A 14,873-nucleotide genomic window follows, 5' to 3' on the forward strand; every position below is an offset into this window, starting at 1 on the left:
AAACAAGAAAATCGTGCATCTGGCTTTGATCTAGTAGAACAAATCAGATAGATTGTAGATGCATTAAATGGAGGATATCTATGCTCAGTACCATTGGTCATTGTTCCTTTGCAAAAGGGGGTGGGAAGGACAGAAGTGTAATAAGGGGAGGCAGGGTGTTAGAAACTACAGGAGTCTCCAGCCCCCAGTGCTGTAAGGACCGCCACCTTGAAAAGCAACAAATTGAGATCCTAAGCGGCATGATAAGGTGGATGCTGAATGCCATCTTTGCACGCAGGACTTCAGTTCGTACGCTGGGGAGAAAAGACGGACAAATCCATATTGTCTCCCATTGATCTGTCCTTTGCATCTGGGCCTCATTCCTCGCCTGCCCTCTTGTCACCTTACAGGCTGCTTCTCATCTCTTGGTGAGACCCTGAAAGTTTCCATGACCAGCTGTTAGACCTGCTGTGCTATAACCTCTTGGGGGGAACAGGTTTTTAATTGACACATGGCAGCCAGGGATTGGCCTTCCTTTTCCGTGTGTGCGTGTTCAACTGGGGGACTAGTTAAGCCAGTCCCCTGTCTGCTAATACCAATCGCCTCTTGCTCTGCTTGCAAACTAGCTTGTGCTTACAGATTGAGGCACCGCATCTATGCAGCTGCTAAGCAGTCCAGAGTTGGAGAAGCCTGGTCTGGTAGTCACAGTCCACTTTTCCAGAAAATGTTAGAAGAGACATCATAATGACAAAATGGTAGGCTCCGAGCCATTTTCCGCTGGCTTTTTATTACCTAGAACCCAAGCTGTGGCCAAAAGGAGGAGCTATTTGGAAGTATTACTGGGACTGCTGAAACGAAGGTTCAAAGATGGCCCTGTTGCTTTCCAGTAAGTCAGGAGCAATTTTTGTCAATGAAAAGTGGCTTTAACTCTGTTGGCTTCCAAACATAAATGCAGTTATACTGGTGGGAGAATGATAGGAGTTCTCTAGTATTTTTGAAGGACACCACATACAGGTGGATGGAGGGTTAACGTGCTACGGATGGGTATTGGACTCGTCCATACAGGCATCAGAACGAATCCCAGGAATGCCAAGTTGACAGAATGGAATGCTGCTTCAGCTGCCTTGGCTGCTGTGCCAAGGGAATGTTCCCTGCAAACAACTCTAAGCAGAGAACCAACACAAGAGGAAGTGGGCAGGAATCTTAAATTATTTGCATGAAACTTGGTAAATAGAAAAGCAATAAAAGTAATACCCGGATGGTGCAGTTCCTTCACTCAGAATTGGGATGTTTTATCCTGCTGCATTTTGTAGCTCAGATAGCACTATTGAAGATAAAAAATTATTGATAAGTTAGTTTATCCTGTTTTTCCCCCCTCACATCTATGCTTTTCTCCGCTTTAAAATACAAGGCCCCTATGAGCTCTATATACTCTTAGCAGTGTGGATGTTGCTAGTATATTATCCTAGCTCACTTTCCTGAGTCTGGTACTTGCTACCCCATGGGAAGGGTTTGCACTGCAACTTGGCTGGGTGGGAATCCCTCAATGCATGTTCCTCTGACACCCCTTTTGAAATCTCAGGAGGGGTCGAAAGGATGCAACTGCTTCCAACACCGGAGTAGCTCAGAAGTAAGCAGGGTGGGGTGACAGCCACATGCTATTCATGAGAAAGGACAATGGGGGTGGGGGGAACTCTTAGGCAGTTCTTAGGAAGGAGATGGAAACTTTCAGCGCTGCCAGTAACGCGACAGCCATACCCATCTCGTCCAATCAAATAGTGGCTATGTTTGTGCACTTCACTGAACCATAAACTTGCCAACCACATTTTAGCCGAGGGTATCATGAGCTCAGTCCATGTGATTGGTCTGTGGCTCGGTATGTTGTGTGAATCCCCCAGAAGTAGGTGAATGCCATTAATCCAAGTTAACCATGATTTTGCAAACCACTGTGATGGATTATGACTGCTGGCCTGAGAATACCTCCCCACCAATAGATTTCCTTAGAGGCTCAGGGAACACCTCTTGAGGGTCTGGTGCTTGCAGGAGCTGGATTTCCAACTATTGGTTAAACTTCATCTAATTGACCTGGCATCAATGTTGCTTCAATAAGAAATTATAACTGTTGAACATAAGGGGCAGCAAGACAGTATTAGGACAATGCTCTTACTAGACCAACTCTAGGTTTTAAAAAGCGAGCTTTTAAGAACCCTACCTATCAGTCCACTGTATTGCAAAAACATTTTAGCCTTGCATGATGGAACCTGAGAGGAAGAAATAGATCACCACAATTGACTACCCAAGGTTTGGCATGGTTTGAGGTGGCTTACTGGAGACCTACCCTTAAACAATTGGGTCAAAGATGCAAACAACGCTGGAAAGACTCCCTCTCCATTTTTGAAACTAAGAATAATGGCAGATGTTTTATGGCCTTTCAGTTCATCTCATAAAACTCATTTGCCTGGTTCGGACTCAGAAAGGATGCTTTGGGAGGAAGGCATAGAGAAGCCTTTCCCAACTGGATGTCCTTCATCAGTGTGTTCATTTCCCATCATTCGCAAGCATCACAGTGATCTGAAACACATCTGAAGGGCACAGTTTAGGGAAGGAGGGTATAGTTCAAGATTTGTACTACACCCGGGAGAAACAACATTTCCCTGCCTGCAGCTGAGAAAAGGAGTAGGCAGGACTAGGACAAATAAAATAAGAGGATGTGGGTAGCCCTGATGTAGTCTTTCCCTTTAAATATTGCTATAAACTAAATCTAATTGATGTTTTCCCCTCTATCTTTACTTCGTCTTTTCTGTAAAAATAATGGCAATTTTGGACAGTTTTTGTTTTTTGTTTAAAGAATTTTATTAAGTTTCAAGACATGGATAAAAGCTATAAAAAAAGAAAAAAACTAAAAAGGTGTGAAAGCACAAGAGAATTTTTTTTTTCAAAATTACAGAAAGATGTGACTTCCGACTTTTAACAGCAAGGGTATACAAAAATTTTCATAATTGATCTCTTACTCAGTGTTAAACCAAAACCGCATTATTTCTATAAATCATTCCACTTTAGCACATTATAAAAAAATCACTAAGTACAGTTACTACCCCCCTTACATTAAAATAAAGAAAAAAATTCACATAGACCTACTAAACAACTCCCCCCCCCCCAAAAGATAACACTTATTTAATTATTCCCTTCCTACTACTATTCAATTTTGGACAGTTTTTGAAGGCACTTTGTGGACCCGACCCAAAGCCTTGGAAGGGGGTCATATTGTGCCTTGAGGTTGGGCTGCTCTGTGCTACCCCCCCCCCCCTCTGCATGGCAAGGAGAGGCTTGATGCAAACGTGGCAATCTGAATGGTAGTAAACCCAAATCCTTCCTTTATTGCATCTGAGTCCACACAACATGTTAAACCCAAACCAGCAACCAGAAGATTGTTGAGCACAAGGTGTGAGCCAAACAGTAACCATCAATTTTATTAGCTGACTCTTCAGAATGCTACATCAGGAACCACAGGCTGGACCAAGCTGCTATCCTCCTCCTGCAGGGGATAGGCCTGGAACAAGCACAGCTTGTTGTCCCCACTCCTGAATAAGAGCAAAGTCAGTTCAAGGAGTAGTTGGCGTCAGTACGGCTTGGCAGGAAGATGGCGGAAGGGAAGGTTGAGGCCAGAGCAGACGCAGCAGGGGTTCCCCATGTGCCTCTCAGCAAGGCCTCCTGCCTCAGTCAGAAGCTAATGCTGAGCTGGGACCTTGTTCTTCAGGCTTGGCCACCCACAGGCCCCTGCTGTGCAAGCAAATGACTCCAGTCCAAGGAATCCTGTTCGGCTTGCTTTGCAGCAGGACCCATGCAGAGAAGCAATGGGACCTTCCCAGGCCTTTTCCTCATGCCGTCCATCCACCCCAGGAAAAGGAGTCTCAGACAGCAGGATTAAGTAACTTGCTGTTCAGACTCATGGCAGTGGGACTTGCCCAGAAAATGTCAAGCAAAAAATTTGCAACAGGTATGAGGAATTGTTTTCCCTCCTGCTCTTGCGGCTGATGTGGAAAGAAAGGCCAAGGGTGCATCTCCAAGATGCTAGAGCAGTGTTTCTCAACCTTGGCAACTGGAAGATGTGTGGACTTCAACTCCCAGAATTCCGCTTCACTGCTCTAGCATGGAGATGCACCCTTGGTCTTTCCACGTCAGCTGCAAGAGTAGGAACACTGTGCTGGAGGCCGATCTCTTTTTACCACAGCTTACATTTTTGGGACTGAGAGTTTCCTCCATCTCTCTCAAAGGTTTGTCTGAAGCAATAACCTGTGAGTCCAGTCTGGATTTGCAACCAATGATTTATATTTCTTTTTAAATCACTGAAGTTTGCAGAGTAAGCTTTTGTTCCTCAATCCTAGTAGCCTCTAAATGATGATGATGATGGTGATAGAAACAGGATCAAAGTTGTGATCTTGTTTACATGAACGAAGACTAGATTTGTCTGAAGCTATTGCAGTGACTAAAGAGTGATTGAAAACAACTGGTGCTTGTGGGCAAAGGCAAAGAATTCTGGCATGTGGCTCAAACTACCACTTCAAAATATGAGAGCTCAGCATCAAGAAAACCTGAAGTCTATGATCTGCATGAGTTACGAGATAATAGTTATGGCAGATAAAGAGTAAAGAGCAAGAGGACACAAATTGCCCAGAATCACTGGGAGTCAGGTGGCATATAAATTTAATTAATTGTTGTTGTTGTAGTATCATTTAATATGGCTGGATTCACACACCATTCTAATTCATAATGTAGCTAAGATTGAACATGTGAATCCAGCCAAATTGTGACTTATTAAGTAGTGCATATGGTCATATTGGTAAGCACTCAGCAATGTGTGTTTTAACTGAGGAAGTTGATTTAGACAAAGCCCTTGATAGGAGACAAGATGTACTGAGAGAACACCAACACAAACACTTTTTTTTACAAGATGTTGACAGAAATAACTCACCAGGAGACTGGAAGCACCAGATCTCTTTCCAAGCTGGTCTCCACCTCACATGTTGGCTCCTAACTTCTACTAATGATGTTGCTAGATCATTTTAGCCCCAGTGGGTTAAAATGGCTGTAGTGTATGTATTATTGCATGTACCATACCGTGTTGTTTCACTTAGGGAGCACGTGCTTAAGAATAAGCCACCCAGAGTCACTTTTATAGTGAGATGGGCAGTGTATAAGTTTAATTAATTAATTAATTAATAAAGTAAGCAAGCACTATTTCTATTGTAATGTGTGTGTGAGAGAGAGATACACACATGCACACAGTATCTGTAATCCTCTATCTGCCAGTGACCAGCTTTTGATAAGAACCTTAAAAAAAAAAAAACATGACAAAGCAAACATGAACCACACCGGTCCCAGAGAAGGCACTGTCATGCACACACTGGCTCAGGGGTTCAGGCGGGCTTTTTCTGAAGTTCTCCCTGCCATTTTGTGTGCTCTGGTCAGGTCAAGGATTGCAGACCCAGGGCTTGATCCCTACAGACTGCACCCGCCTGACTCACTGCCCTCCAACCCCAGCCTTAATGTACAGTAGGGTCCTTTGCTGGCTGGGGGATATACTTAACGTTTGGGGGGACCTCGGGGCAAATAGGGTGAGGCTGGATTTTTTAATATTGGGTTCTTTGCTTCTTCAGTTACATTAATCCCACAGCAAGTCTTAAACTACACTTTTCAAGGGGTGCCCACCTCAACTTGGTAAAAAAATGTGGAACCTATTGTCAGCCATCGTGCCCAGAGGAAGTTTCAGAGCCAGAAAGGGATTAAGGGCCCACAGGGTGCCAATCTCTGGTTTAATGGCAAATGACAGGATGAGTTAGCTGGAGGTAATAACAGATCTACTGCCCGATTCTTCGCTCAGAATTATATTCAGCAGCACTTTGCTTTCCCTTGACTCTACCAGACAAAAGGGCAGCCCAGCCTGCCTTCCCCTCGCTCCCCACTGAATAACTTAAATTCCGAGGAACTCTGACTTTTCAGTAAGGGTGCGGCAAAGGGGTCAACTCCAGTCTCCACCAGGACCCCACTTCCCGGCGCATTATTTGTAGTCAATTTCCCGGCTTCGGACTTCAGCCTGCAGAGGGAGCCCCGAGACTGCCCCCCGCGCCTGGCTGAGGGTCCCGAGGCGGCGGGGCTCCACATCTCGGCTGCAAAACTCCGAACGATTCCTAGAAGCCAGTGAACAGCTCACGCGCTCGCGCACGCGCACGGACACACACCCGCCCAGCCCACTGCTGCCGTCGTGCGCTCGTCCGGATTGGTGCAGCCCAGCTTCGGCATGTTCCCTAGAAACCCCGAGGACGCTCGGAAGACGGACGCAGCTCGGTTTCCACAACGTAAACCGGTTTACGTTTATTTTTATTTTTTCGAGCCATTGCACAAGATATTTCCAGGACACGGGTGGGGACTTCCCGGCGATCCACTTCCTCCTCTCTCCGCAGCGCTGCTCTCGGCGGCCGGTGGGCGGAGCGATGCAAATCCGCTAGGTTTCCTGATAGGGCCAGAGTTCGCCGGGGAATTGAGGCTTCGAGGCGCGGAGCTAGAGCCGCGTTTGGCCGGACGCGAAACTCGGGGCTTGCCGGGCAGAGGATTTTTCATTTTTGTTTTATTAACGTAACTATGCCGAGCAGGGGAGCTCGGTAAGCCGGGCTTAGAGAGCTCAGCTCCTCTCCTGATCGGAACGGGGGACCTACCTGGCCGCGTCGGGAACGATGATCCCACAACGCAGTGAAGTCGCTTGGAGTCCGGCAGGTGAGCTGGAGATCACGCTTCTTCCCGCGACCCCTCGCTTTGCCCTCTATGCGTTCACACAACCCTTTCAACCTGGTTACGGAATTAATCCATTTTCTGGGCTCTCACAAAATGCTGAACCATAATTTGGCCAAACGGGCCAGGTTTGCACGATGCGCTAAGCCGTAGCAAAACGAAGCAATGCAAAGGCAACCGCTAGAATGTTTACCGACTTAGGTCCGCGGGTTGCGTGAACCCAGATTGTGCCATCAATCCGAAGGCATCGCAGACACCTTCCACCTTTTTTCTCCTTAACAGATTCTTTTCCCCGTTAAATAAAATAACTTCAGAAGCAGCGGGGGAAAGCGGGGCGGTTTTCAAATTACGTGCTTTCTCGGGGCGCCCATGACAGGCCACAGCTGGGAGGGTTGCCCAATAAAACCCTGGTCCACAAACTGCCTTGCTCAAGTTTCTCAGCAGCCACTGTAAGTGTGCAACAGGGGAACTGTTACCAATCGCGGCTTCTGGATCCGTGCGCTTGGACGTTAGGCTTGCTTTTAAATGCACTCGCTCCGGAGAGATCGCTCTCGACATAGTACCTGTATACTTACTGTACTCCTGAATACCAACCTGTAATGGACGTTTGCAGAGCTCTTGGGCGGGCAGTTTAAAAACCACGGTTGTCCAGTAAACCGTTCCTCGCTTTTTTTTCTTTGCTGATTGTTGGGATAATACCTGATCATGCTTTTAAAAGAGGAAATGTTTGGAGAGTAGGATGGGAAGCAAGCCCCAAAACTCTCTAAGGCAGTGTTTCTCAACCTTGGCAACTGTAAGAAGTGTGGACTTCAACTCCCAGAATTCTCCAGCCAGCATGAATGCCATGAATGCTGGCTGGGGAATTCTGGGAGTTGAAGTCCACACTTCTTAAAGTTGCCAAGGTTGAGAAACACTGCTCTAAGGAGTCCAGACCTAAGCAGCACGGTGGGACTGGCTGCAAAACCAACCAGCACTTCACTTGCGAGTTATTGTCTGAGCTAGATTAGGGAAGAGGCAATAGGGCTCCATGAGCAATAAAGGTTCGGGGGAGACCTTTTCCCTTCCCTTCCCAGGACAGGTTATACTGGGACTCGAAGAGCTGCACCTGTTGCAACTCTGCACAGTTTCGATAACTCACACGCACACGCTCTGTTCCTCTATCGCCTCTAGTACCATGGGTGTAACTACCTGATATCCAGGGATCCATGCTTGTACACGCAGAGACACGGGCGGGGGCGGGGGTGGCGAAAGGACGCAGGAACAGGCGAACAGAACCTTCGCTCTGCCCCGCTGCTCGGGACGGGTCGCGCGGAAGGGGCTGCCGCGGCTCAGGGCTGCCCTCTGCTGCCGAAAGGGCGCGCGTGCAAGTCAGTTCCCATCCCTCCGAGAGTGAGACGTTCTCCGGGCAGTAAGATGCTGAGTTTAGCTTCCTTTTCCAAGTAGAAAGTCAAGACCTGGAGATGCATCTCTCTGTGAACACCTGAACATCTGCTTTGTTTCCAAAGATTTGCCGGAGAAGGGGGCCAGACCAGCGCTCCTTCAAAGCAGATCTTCAGATTCCCACCGCAATCCTCCTTAATTCCAGCTAGAGATTTGTTTCTCTGTTTCTTCCAAACTACCTGCTGCTGTTTCCCTTGCACTCTCTTCTCTCACACTCATCGTCTTTCCCTCCCTTCAGGAATCTTGCCTTCTCCAGAGGCTCTCATTCAAAACCCAAGAGCCCCTTACTAGTAATCCTGTTAAGTGAACCATCAACTAAATGTTGTGGGCTATTAACTGTCAAGCTGCCTCACAAAGGATTGGTGGCTTAACAGAAGTAACTCATTTACAAGGCTATCTGTGGCTTAGGATATAGGGAAAATAGCGGAGGTTTTGCTCTTAGTGAAGGTTGCCAGTTTGCCTTTGTGTCCTTAGTACAACACCAGGAAGAATAAAGGTCTACTGCTGGGAGGAAATGGCAGCCTGGGGTGTGTATGTGTATTTAAAAATGTGTCTGTGTGTGTGTGTGTGTGTGTATCAGCCCACAGTAAGGGCTGTTTGTTGGTCAACAGGTCTGTGTTGCAGGGGCTGGTAATTTGGATCATAAACAAAAGCATCTCTCTATATCTCTGTCTCTCTCTGTGCCTCTGAGAGTCATTGCTGACTCCTGGTGACTGCCTGGAAAGGTCCCTGCAGTTTTCTTGGCAAGGTTTTTATAAATAGTTTGCCCTTGCCTGCTTCTTCCCAGGGCTGAGAGAGAGGGACTGGCCCAAAGTCATCTGGCTGGCTTTGTGCCTAAGGCAGGATGGATGGATGGATAGATACACACATACACACACACACACACACACACACACACACAAAAATGAACAAAACATCAAAGAAAGCAAAGTAATGACAAGTGCAAATTTCCTCCTCCTCTGCATCGCCTTCCTGGAGAAAGCATCACCCGCAGACGTCTGCCTGCTACGCAGCTGTTAGAGGCAGAGGGTTGCCATTCGCGTGAAAGAGGGAACTCCCATTCACTGCAAGAGATATGTAAACAGCAACAATTATGCCGTGATATCCTGGTCCAGAGGTTCCTCCCTCCACCCATATTGTTTGTACTAGAGCTGAGTTCAGAGGGGTGTTTCACCAGGCTATCCTGCTCTGTGTCAACTCCACAGAGTTGCTTGCTGGAAGGAAGGTCTGAGACCAGCTGCCACATCTATGAGCCACCTTAAACTTTGGGAACATTTTGCCACCACCTCATTTCTCTACGTTGAAGAGATCTGAGGGTAGTAATAAAAATAACCTGAAAAACGGTGTTTGCTTGTCCATTTCAACAGCCCAGAAGTGAGCAGAATGGGTCCCCACTGCTGCAGTCTCTCCCCATTGACAAGCTGGGTGGGGTTGGTGGGGGTCCAAGTGAAAAAAGCGATGCTTCTGGGTGCTGGGAGCTTCTGCTGGAATGCTGCCCTAATGGGGTGGATTCCAAGTGGCCACTGCTTCGATGGGTTGAGTGGCAGCTGTGCCCCACGAAGCCCCTCGTGGAAATCCAGCCCATGTGTGAAGAGTTTTCCCTCTTTTGCTTTTTTCTAGGCAAGGACAAGGAATCCTTTGACGCTCTCTATAGGCGAGGCAGTTTGCTCGGCAAAGGTGGCTTCGGAACCGTGTTTGCTGGGTACCGAGTTGCTGATGGACTGCAGGTAGGGTGGCTTTCCATACTACATAGTAGCAAGCATGGTTCTGCTCTCGTTTACATCGCAGTGTTCTTGGGGATTTGTTTAGGGGCATTAGAATGGCTTGTAGAGATTGGGCTTAGAGAGAGCTTTGGATTGTCCTTGGCTATGACCACCACTACTTCCATGAGCAGATTCAGGACCTGGGAATCAGGATGTTAGTAGTCCAATACAGTGGAAAGCAGTAGTTCCAAGAGGGTTTGATCTAGGGCAGTGTTTCTTAATGTCAGTGACTTTATGATGTGTGGTCTTCAACTCCCAGAATTCTGGAAGTTGAAGACCACACATCATAAAGTTGCTGAGGTTGAGAAGCTCTGCCCTAGGGAAATCTAATCCTGCTTCATCTCTATGGGTGAGAAGGAAGGTGAGTGTTGGAGCTCAGATCTTTGCTATTTTTTCAACAGGTTGCAATCAAGCACGTTGCCAAGAGCAAGATTACCGAGTGGGCTGAGCTGGTGAGTGTGAAGAACATCTTCCCCTGAGCGCACAAGGAATGTGCCAGTTCCATCCCTGATAGAATTTGGAGTAGGGAAACATCAGAACTGACCAGGGGCTGGGAGAGAAGAATAAGTTGGCAGAATGGAGAACACGGGTTTGGGGACAGGCCAAACATGCCCCCATATCTGCCTGTGCTGCTCAAGGATAAGTACTGTAGGCTGCACCCTCTCTTTTGTCTTCATAATTTCTATAACGCAAGACAAGTGGAAGGGTTCTGAAGGTGAGGGAATTCTATTGTGTGTATACAAAAGGGTAAAACTAGGACTTCAGTAGGTAGAACTTGATCAAAGTGACCCTGAGCGGAAGGGTGCTCTACCTATCCCTAAGCAGCACCATTGAGTGGACTTCCTCACTGTGAGAATGTGGGGGTGTTGGAGGCCTTTAAAATTCTGGGTCCTGCTCTTCCTTCTCCTTGGGGGGGAAATGCTGGGAACTGAAGTTCTGTGAGGAATGGACCAGAGATCTGCAACATAGAATTTTGGGCACCTGGATACTCTGCAGCAGGTGTGAACAAATGATGGCCCTCAAGATGATATTGGTTTATAAAACCCATCATTCCAGCTTTGTGGTCCAGTCACTGTGTCCCACATATCCTATCTTTGCTTCAGAAGATGCTGTGATTTTAGCAGTTGGAGACTATTACCTAGAATAAAATCTGGTTCTAGATAAGGATCATGGAGTAGAATAGGCATTGAGCAATTCCTTAACATTTTATTTCAGCTTTCTCCAATCAGGCCTGTTCCAGATGTCTTGGATTAGCAATTCCTGGAATTCTGGCTAGCCAAAGAAAGAGCTAGGAATTCTGTGAATTGCAGCTCCAAGGCTTTGGAGGATTCTACCTTAGCCAGGGCTGCTGCCTTAAGTACTTCTGTTTCTTGTCCCTAGATCTAAACCCTTCTGTCCCTTCCATTTCAGCCCAATGGGACTGTGGCTCCGCTGGAGGTAACACTGATGAAGCTTGTTGGGTCAGGGTCTGGGCACCGTGGTGTGATTTGCCTCTTGGACTGGTACGAAACTCCCGAAGGCTACTTCCTGGTACTGGAGCGACTTGAGCACTGCCAAGATCTCTTTGACTATGTCACCGAGCAGGGACCACTCCCAGAGAAGCTTTGCCGACACTTTTTCCAGCAAGTGGTGGAAGCAGTATGCCACTGCCATGCCCAGGGGGTGGTCCACCGGGACATCAAAGATGAGAACATACTGGTGGATGTGCGCTCCGGCAACCTCAAGCTCATCGACTTTGGGTCTGGAGCCTTGCTGAGGGATTCGATCTATACAGATTTTGATGGTGAGCGTCCAGCCAGCATTCCTTCCATCTGCTAGTCCCCAGATGTGCTGGATCATAACCTGTCTTAACCAGCACACCCAATGGCTGCCCTAAATGATTTCATACAATGGTAATGTTAGTGCCAGACTTTGGGTCAGATATCCAGGACACCCCACACAATGGCTGGCTAGCCTGGACTGCCTGATCCAATCTGTAGGCGATGAAGTATTCCATATTACTATCTAAAGAAGGAAACCCCATAAGAATATTAAGTCCAAGTCTAAACTAAGTTCACTGCACATGGACTCAGTGATGGTAGCAAGCTGTTTCTTCCCCTCATCCTCTCTCAGGTACCCGTGTGTACAGTCCACCAGAGTGGGTGGAATCCCAGCAGTACCATGCTCTCCCGGCAACCGTCTGGTCCCTGGGAATCCTGCTGTATGACATGGCATGTGGTGATATCCCATTTGAACGAGATGAGGAAATCCTGGCTGCCAACGTGCAATTCCGCACGCCTGTCTCTCCTGGTGAGTCCTCATTAGTGCTTCCTGGCTGTTTCCTTCCTAGGTAGCCAGGATGGATCAGTCCTCCATTCTCAGCTGGCTGGTGGGAGACATCTACTTTCAAATTCAGCTGTTATCCTCCTCAACATGATCAGAGCTTACTAAGAACCAATAGGCTTCCCAGGTTGCCCCTTATTTTCTATGCAAAGCTGCCTCGCTAATGTAGCAGCCCTGTCTTTCGGGCTCCTCAGTTTCCCGTCATTCTGAGATTGGATGTAGAAGAAGAGGTAGTCTGGTGCCCTGCAGGATACCATTGCCCTAATAGAGAGCCATCCAAAACATATTGAGGACACCAGGTTGCATATGAATTTTTTCTTTCACCAGCGCCTTAGGAACTAGTTACTCTCCTGGGACCTTCTAATAAGGGAACAATGACTTTCTCAAGAAGTACTTCAGGCAGACCACAGTGCTGAATAGCTTTCAAACCATGGGGTGGTTTTGGAAACAGAACCCTGGATTCTTTCTAAATGCGATTCTTCTTTTCCAGGCCTCAAAGACCTCATCCAATGGTGTTTGTCTCCAGAGTCTTCTGAACGACCCACATTGGAGCAAGTACTTTTGCATCCTTGGCTCAAACGTGATCCCCATCTTCATCTTGAAGAAATGCAGGGCTCAGCATCTCCCAGGGCTACAGTCTGCAACAGCAGTGGTTGAAAGACTAAACCTGTTTCCTGGCCTTGCCTTTCCCCTCTGAGATGGGGTAGTGGTCCAGATGGTAGCTGCTGGACCTCAAGCAATCAGACTCATTTACTGGTTGAGAAAGTGTTAACCTGGTTCTACAGGTTGTTTTTGTTTTTAAGAAACTGAATTATGAGAGGGAACTTGAGCTGGAGAAGAGAATTCATCCACCCAAGCTTAATCTCCTCTCAGCTATCCACAGGATGTTTCAGTTCTGGCTTTGACCAGGAAAGGACATCTCAATACATGTAGATACTTGGGTATTATTATTTACAAGGACTCCTGCAAATTTTGGGGGGAAGAGAATTCTTGGGTGGATTTCTGCTACCCACCCTTTCCAAATTCTTTTCAGGGCTTCTGGCCAAAGGAGAACTGGGGTGGGGTGGGGGTGGGGGTGAGGGTGGTATCTGATTTACACACCTGGGTGCATAGCTTTGTCTTATGGATATTTCCTTTTAAAAAATATTTAAAGAAGCTGCCATGCAAAGAGGTGGCCCTTAGTGTCAAAATCTGCGTGGAATTCTATTTAATAAAACAGAATTGAATCCTTGTTGCTGTCATTCATAAGCTTACTCATTCTCATTTTCTTGTTAAGCATGAAGAGCTGAGACATAAAACCACTGTGTTTCGTGTTGTGGAAGTAGAAAACATTCTCCATTCCCTGGGCTTACCCCCATTTCCTTTCATTTCTCCTGACCCTTCATGTTGAGATCATTAGACTGGGTGTCTTTTGATCCTTACTCTTACATCTCTAGTTTGGTCTGCTTAACACCCAAAGCTGTTATACAACTTGACAGGATATGTTTGATCTGGATTGTGTGAATCTTGCTCCTGTGATTAGCAAACCATGGTTTTAGCCTTTCCCCACTTGCAACTAATCATGGTACAAACATTTCCTGGCAAGATCTTTTCTGCTGTTTCCCATTATGTTGTCTTCAACTCATCCCAGCCCATGGGTGAGACAGGCTTAAGTCATCCTTAGCTGGAGTCCGGCATAATCTGAAGTTGACAGCATCCAGTGACAGCTGTAAGGTGTGTCCGATTTGTTACACTTTGCTGCTTTTTACATGGGAAATGAAGTCAGGTAACCAGGAGCAGAAGGGATCAGAGGGGAACTGTACTGGCTGTCAAGGCTATGCAACCTACCCTCCCTTTTCCATTCCTGGCCTGCCTTGTCTGTTCCCTGCTGTTGTGGTCTCTCAAAAGAACTGGATCCAACAGAGCATCACTGGTGCCTTTCAGATTTGCAGGCGAGCTACTACGGAGTTGTATTGTTTAGCACAGAGTCTGTGGCCGCCTTTCTAGTAACCCTGCTCTAACTGCACACAAACCATTTCCTGCCGTAAGCCCACAGCTACCGATATAGCACAATCCAACAGGTAGACTTCATTTTACAGCCTCTACGGAGCAACAGAAGCAATTGGCAGCCAGGAAATTTAAATAGCGGTCAATCAGAATTGCACAATTGCATGCCACATGGCCCTTGCTGATTTAGCCCAAGGACAAAATAGCTTAATAGTGGAATGTCAGGACCAGCCTGTGCCACCTGCCCCAAGTGCCTCCAGAAGAAGTCCTGAAGCCAGCATTTGTTGCCTGAATATACAAAGGAAGAAAAGGAAGAGAAACCATAGATAACAGTTGCTGCTTTGGACTCAGCTCTCTTTGTGACTCTGATCTGTTTAAAAGGCTTTATTCAACTTGAGTCATGGCAGAAGGGGCCACCAGAAGCAACTTAAAAATGACAGACAGTGCCCTACAGCTGGACCTATTCCATTCAGGTTACAGTGCCATGATTGCTTGATGTTTTTCCACCAGTTGGTGACATGCAGAAGAGGGAGGGAAGCAAAGCTGAAGGAGCCAACCGATCATTTTGCTTATCACACATTGTACACACATAATCAG

General features: G+C 47.0%; 1 protein-coding gene across 1 annotated transcript; it reads left to right on the forward strand.

Moving 5' to 3' along the window:
- The first annotated feature begins 6,508 nt into the window (after nt 1–6,508).
- PIM2 (Pim-2 proto-oncogene, serine/threonine kinase) lies at nt 6,509–13,357 on the forward strand. Its single transcript, XM_063294113.1, has 6 exons — nt 6,509–6,750; nt 9,826–9,932; nt 10,370–10,420; nt 11,379–11,751; nt 12,081–12,257; nt 12,781–13,357. Exons 1-6 carry the CDS (start codon nt 6,711–6,713, stop codon nt 12,945–12,947), a joined length of 915 nt encoding a protein of 304 aa, XP_063150183.1. The 5' UTR covers nt 6,509–6,710; the 3' UTR covers nt 12,948–13,357.
- The last annotated feature ends 1,516 nt before the right edge of the window (nt 13,358–14,873 follow it).

Source organism: Candoia aspera, chromosome 2, assembly GCF_035149785.1.
Source record: "Candoia aspera isolate rCanAsp1 chromosome 2, rCanAsp1.hap2, whole genome shotgun sequence".
Lineage (NCBI taxonomy): Eukaryota > Metazoa > Chordata > Lepidosauria > Squamata > Boidae > Candoia > Candoia aspera.

Coding starts and splice junctions, on each gene's coding strand:
- PIM2 (XM_063294113.1), top strand. CDS start 6,711: ATGATCCCACAACGCAGTGAAGTCGCTTGGAGTCCGGCAG. Junction 9,933..10,369: donor GAGTTGCTGATGGACTGCAG/GTAGGGTGGCTT, acceptor TTTTTTCAACAG/GTTGCAATCAAGCACGTTGC. Junction 10,421..11,378: donor TTACCGAGTGGGCTGAGCTG/GTGAGTGTGAAG, acceptor CTTCCATTTCAG/CCCAATGGGACTGTGGCTCC.